Here is a 5,831-nt window from a genome sequence, read left to right as displayed (position 1 = left end):
ATACGATGTCAGCTGTAACCAACTAGCTGCCAGTAGGCCGCTATTCTTAACAATGAATGTGCATTTTTCACACCGGTGCATACTGTATATTGCTGTATGGGCATAGCAGACAGAGCTTTGAGCTCTTAAGTAGGTTCGCACGCAGCTTATGCACGGAGTTTGAGCACATATCGTGTCATTCGCTCACTAAGTAATGTCGTTATCCTGATTTGTTCGTTTTATTCTGTTTGCCAAGTAACACTATATATGTATGCAATACTTTTAGTATTCCTTGTTAATGTATAGACCATATATTTCAGTGCAACTAGCTACTGAACTTGTATTTTAGCTAGCTAAGTTAACCGGTTTTCGTAGCTAACCTTAGCTAACAAGCAAAAGGAAAACGGAACGATTTTGGGAGGTGATGGATCATAACACGACATTTACGGTTAAACTCTACATTTACGACCTTTCCAAAGGAATGGCTCGCCAGCTCAGTCCAATCATGCTAGGTGAGTAGTTTAGCTAGCGAAGATATTATGGCAACTTTAGCTGGGGTAGGATGCCAGCTAGGGGGCAGATGGGAAGTCAGGAAACGGCGAGGAGGACGGAGGTGCAGGCTGTTTCTGTGGGATTACTGGCAGGCCAGTTAGCTGGCTTTAGACTCAGCCTTACACAGTAGATAGCAGGGGCTAGCTAGATAACGGCTATAATCTAAACAGTGCCACTGCTGCATTTAACTAATGTATGAAACCGGCGACCTTGTCACTTTTTACTGTAGTAGTTGAAGTCGTCCTGTTGCTGGCTAGCTGAGCACCGCATCTACCTGTATGGCTATCCTGCTAACAAACTACCCAACAGCCGACAGGTGTCAAATGAAAATCAATAAATATATGTATTTTATATAAGAAATTGATGTCGCTTGAAGAAATGTGTCTGAGCAAATTAACGACCACTAGGTGTGACAAAGGCAAATGCTTAAAGGTTGCTAAACTAATACAGTCGATAGCTAGGTAGCTAAATACCGTTACATAGATGAGGACTAGGTAATGAATGGGCCGTGTATTTTAAGAGAGATTGACCAGTTGATGATAAAATAATATACAAGATACATCTGTAGACCACTCGTGCTTGCATTTTGGCTTTTAGTGTATGGGTGCAAGGACAGAGTTCAGAGTAGTATGTTGGTAGCTAACTAGCTAGGTAGGCCTAGTTATAGCTAGATTAATTCTTGACAGATTTCGAATCAGTTCACTAATTAAATGACCAGAAGTCAACGATTCCGTTGCAACGGATCATCCACCTTAGAGAGAGATCCTCTACTGTTTCCCAAACCACAAGTATTTACAGATTAACACTTTTAAGAAAATGGTGCATTACAAGTGAAACTACATCATAAGGATCCCCTCCATCACTGCATTCCACAGTTCACTATTTCACTAGTAACTTTGTATTACAGGTCAAGTTTGAACTTTGTACTTTGTTTCTTTATCTTTTTTTTTTTTCCAGGGAAGCAACTTGATGGAATTTGGTAAGTACAAAGAATTCAAAGAATTCTGATTACTTCGTGGGTAAAAATGCACTCCAGTGATTGTGGAAGTCAAAATGTCTTGTCAGCATTTAGGTACTGCACATCCATACCTCGTGAAATTCAAACTTTGTGAGAGAGTGAAGGAGAGAACAGCCATGTCTATGTAGCACTCTGTAAAAACACATTTTTTGCCATTGTTGTAGGCACACCTCCATCGTGGTCTATGGTGAAGAGTTCTTCTTTGGAGGAGTGGGCATTTCAAGCTGCCTGCCGGTAAAATATTTATTTTGTTGTATTTACTTATATATATATATATATATATTTTTTTTTTTACTTTTATTGTATGTATTTTACCTTTATTCCTTTTTGTGGTAGACCTAACATTAATAATGCCTGCTGTAGTCGTACTGTAGCTAATGCTATTGTAGTGCCAGCCAATGAACAATTGACCCTGTCTCTGAATGGTTTCCCTGTGTATGTGTATACTCACTGACTCTAGCCTGCCTGATCTTCAGCTTGCTACCATACTTCACTTAATACACCCATGTAAGCTTACACATAACACATCAGCCCCCAGCACTGTTCCTTGTACCCCTCATCACAAAAGCCCACTATATGTACTCAATAATAATCAGAGCGAAAAAAAAATCATTGCGTCTCTATGCATTAAGTACTGGCTGCTGGTTACAGAAAAAAAGAGATCTGCATTAAAAATATGACTATGAAAATCACTATAATTAAGGACTGGTAATGATGAATCTCTTAATGGCTTAGTGCCCTTAGCAACCACACTTTTTTGGGGGCGGGGAGTAGCAATCTTATTAAAGCTTATGGAAAAATGTAAGGAGTAGACCCTGCCTGACAGGGAAGCAGTGGGTAAATGCATTTTACATGTGGAGTAGGGTTGAGGCATCTGCTGCAGGGCTGAAGTGAACTAGAGGCCTGGATCAGTTGAGAGTCAGCTGCAGGGCTTCATGTGACCTGTGTATTTCAGGGCGGGACTGTGCTGGGTGAGCCCAACTCTATCATCGAGCTGGGAACTACAGAGGTGACAGAGGAGATCTTCATGGACTACCTGTCCTCACTGGGAGAGACCACATACAGGTGTGTGTGTATGGATAGGGGTGGGGTGGGTGCGGTGGGGGGGCATTGTAGTTTGTGATACCTCTTCACGGGATGCTGGATCATCATGTGGAATGTAAGTGTACATGTTTGTGTGAGAGTGTCTGGGTGTGTGTCAGTGTTTTTGTCTGTTTTTCTGGACTTGGTACTGATGTCTGCATATTTGTCTTTGTGATGCCTCTCCACTGGGTGAGCATAAGGTTTATGCATTTGGCTTAAAGTGTATATGTATGTCTCCGGAGTGCCGCCATGTCGTGAATCTCATTACAGCCTCTCCCTCCCTCTCCCCGCCTCTTCAGAAGGGACAGGTACCGGCTGTTTGAGCACAACTGTAATACCTTCAGTAATGAGGTGGCCCAGTTCCTGACGGGAAAGAAGATCCCCTCGTACATCACAGACCTGCCGTCCGAGGTGCTCTCCACGTAAGTCTGCTTTCCCTCTCAGCCTCAGCGGAGCAGAGGAGCTGCCGGTGTGTTCAGTGACTCACAGTCCTACAGCAGCGATGTGGATGTGCACTCTTAAGAGAGGCATTTACAGCACAGGTATAACCTGGCTAGCACACACACACACACGTACAACATAAAAACATTGGGGAGAGCAGTGAATAATATTGCAGCATTTTTGTAATGTGCATTTCCAGTCGGTGTAGCAAAACTGTGTGTTATTGTGATGAGAGATCAGAAATTCGGTTATACCTCCTCGATACTGCTACATTGTGTCTCATTTGGCAGTGTAGCATAGTGGTAAGGAGCAGGACGCATAGCTGAAAGGTTCAGTTTCCCGCCGGGGCACTGCTGTTGTACCCTTGTGCAAGGCACTTAATGCAGTCAATATCCAGTTGTGTAAATGGATGGGCGGCAGTGTAGCATAGTGGTTAAGGAGCAGGACTCGTAACCCAAAGGTTGCCGGTTCAATCCCCGCTGGGACACTGCTGCTGTACCCTTGGGCAAGGTACTTAACCCACAGTTGCCTCAGTAAATATCCAGCTGTATAAATGGATAACATTGTAAAGAACTGTAACCTATGTAAGTCACTTTGGATAAAAGTGTCTGCCAAATGAATAAATGTAAATGGGTAATATATATAAAAATTGTAACTTATGTAAGTTGCTCTGGATAAGAGCATCTGCTAAATGCCAATAATAGAATGTAATGTAATTTGCACTGTTGGTTCTGTGTCAATAGTGAAGCAGTATATTACGAAAGCCAGGGTTGTTCAGTTAGGGCAGGAGGAGCACTGTTTCTGTCCTTACTGATCTGTGTGTCCCTCTGTGTCTCCTCCACCTCCAGGCCCTTTGGTCAGGTCCTCCGTCCCATTCTGGACTCCATCCATATCTCTCCCCCCGGGGGAAACGTCATCGGTGGACACCACGACCAGAGCTAGACTCACGGGTGCCTGCACACACACAGAGTAACATATACATGCATACATATAGAATACATATATATTTAATATAAGAACCGTCATGATGTAAGGCAGGTCTGCAGCTCTGTGCCTAATGGGCTTCTATATCAGTGGTTCCCAAATCTTTTTTTTTGTGATTGTGTATCCGTGTGTAGACATACTAAGACTTTCCTGTAGTTTTACTCTTAATAACTATTCAGTTTGTCTGTCAAACTTACATAATTTCCTGCTGATCCCGCTATAATTGTTAAACTGTAACATGAGATTAAACTAGTGAGAAGTGGCGTACCTGTGTTCAGACACCTCCCAGCTGCTTTGAAAGCTTTGTGTTCCTCTGGATTGGGACATATTGCAGAGTGTCTGCTTTTCTGTACTTTCTCAGTGAATGATCACTGAGAATAAGTTGGAAGAGGCTTAAAAATAGAGGGGAGACCTGCAGAATGGAGGAGAATGGATGGGATGTTGAGCTTCGAAACTGAATTGAAATCGCTACATTGGGGGACGTGGTCCCAAAGAAATTACACCCTCTGCTCAACTCCCCCCTCGCGAAAAATGATAAATGATGGAATCAAAAATCGAAGGAATTTCACATATGTGACGTATGTCAGCCTGTAGATGCAATATAATACAATCTCATTCACTCATTAGCATAGATTGTAAAATTAACAAGCATTACAGGAGTGATATAATGTTACCTGAAAGTGACTGGAATTGACATTTTGTATTCTGCTAAACAGTCATGTTTCGAGTTAGCTGTGATTACTGCTGCTGAATACCAGCATGGAAATCACATTAGAAAAGTGCACTGCCCTCTGCTTTACACAATTATGTATTACAGTATGTACTATAGATGCTTTGGTAGGCCCCTGCTGCAGTCTACCAAGCTATACGCTTTCTACATAGGAATATTCAGATTTAAGAATTAATACAGATTCCATACATGAATGTTTGTAGATGAATGAATTTTGTAAAATGCATTAGGAATGTTTATAGAAGGAAATGCGTCATGTTGAGCAGGTTAATACTGGAACTGAATTTGTGACTGTATCATCCACAGATATATGGCTACTGCATAAGCTACGATTCTACAAATCGCTGTGTGTGTGTGCGCGTGTGTGTCTGGCCCCCAAACTGAAGGACCATTATAACACAGGAACCCTTTACTTGGTGTCAGACATTGCCAATTGCCATTTACTTGACTTCCAACAGCCTTCTGTCAGCCATACGCCTAGACAAATTGTTTAACTGTTGTATTACCGTGTAACATTTTTGTAATGATAGATGGAATTAATTGCTCTTTGTTGTCAATATTATGATATTTAATAATTTATTATTATTGCTTTATCAGTATCATTAGTGCTATGGTCATGCTGTTTTGATACTTTTACTTGTAACTGTGAAGCCATCCACGAAATGTTTATACCAAGCATTTCTGTTATATACCTCTATTTGTTTGCCACGGACCAACTGTCCGTTCATTATTTTAATTAAATAATTAAAATGTATTCAAAACGGACTTATTTTGAGGCTGCGGGTTTCTGTTTCCCATTTGAGATCTGACGTCGCTTGCCAAAGTGGTTTAAAGTACCTAACGGGGAAGGGGGCTGTTACTTCCCATGGTCAGTAAAGCAGTGCATGCTGGGTTACTACATTTCAACATGTTTTAATGTGTCATTCAATCCTGTCCAACGCATGCATTTACATTCCTGATGAGGATTTTGATAATATTGGGGCGGCAGTGTAGCATAGTGGTAAGGAGCAGGGCTTGTACCCCAAAGGTTGCTGATTTGATTCC

General features: G+C 41.7%; 1 protein-coding gene across 1 annotated transcript; it reads left to right on the top strand.

Annotated features, from left to right (window-relative positions):
- desi1a (desumoylating isopeptidase 1a) lies at nt 1–5,529 on the top strand. The gene is made up of 6 exons (XM_036553021.1): nt 1–491; nt 1,489–1,510; nt 1,714–1,783; nt 2,505–2,614; nt 2,932–3,054; nt 3,922–5,529. The coding sequence occupies exons 1-6, from the start codon at nt 404–406 to the stop codon at nt 4,013–4,015; spliced, it is 507 nt and encodes a 168-aa protein (XP_036408914.1). The 5' UTR covers nt 1–403; the 3' UTR covers nt 4,016–5,529.
- The last annotated feature ends 302 nt before the right edge of the window (nt 5,530–5,831 follow it).

Source organism: Megalops cyprinoides, chromosome 19, assembly GCF_013368585.1.
Source record: "Megalops cyprinoides isolate fMegCyp1 chromosome 19, fMegCyp1.pri, whole genome shotgun sequence".
Lineage (NCBI taxonomy): Eukaryota > Metazoa > Chordata > Actinopteri > Elopiformes > Megalopidae > Megalops > Megalops cyprinoides.
This window is presented reverse-complemented; position numbering and strand designations above follow the sequence as displayed.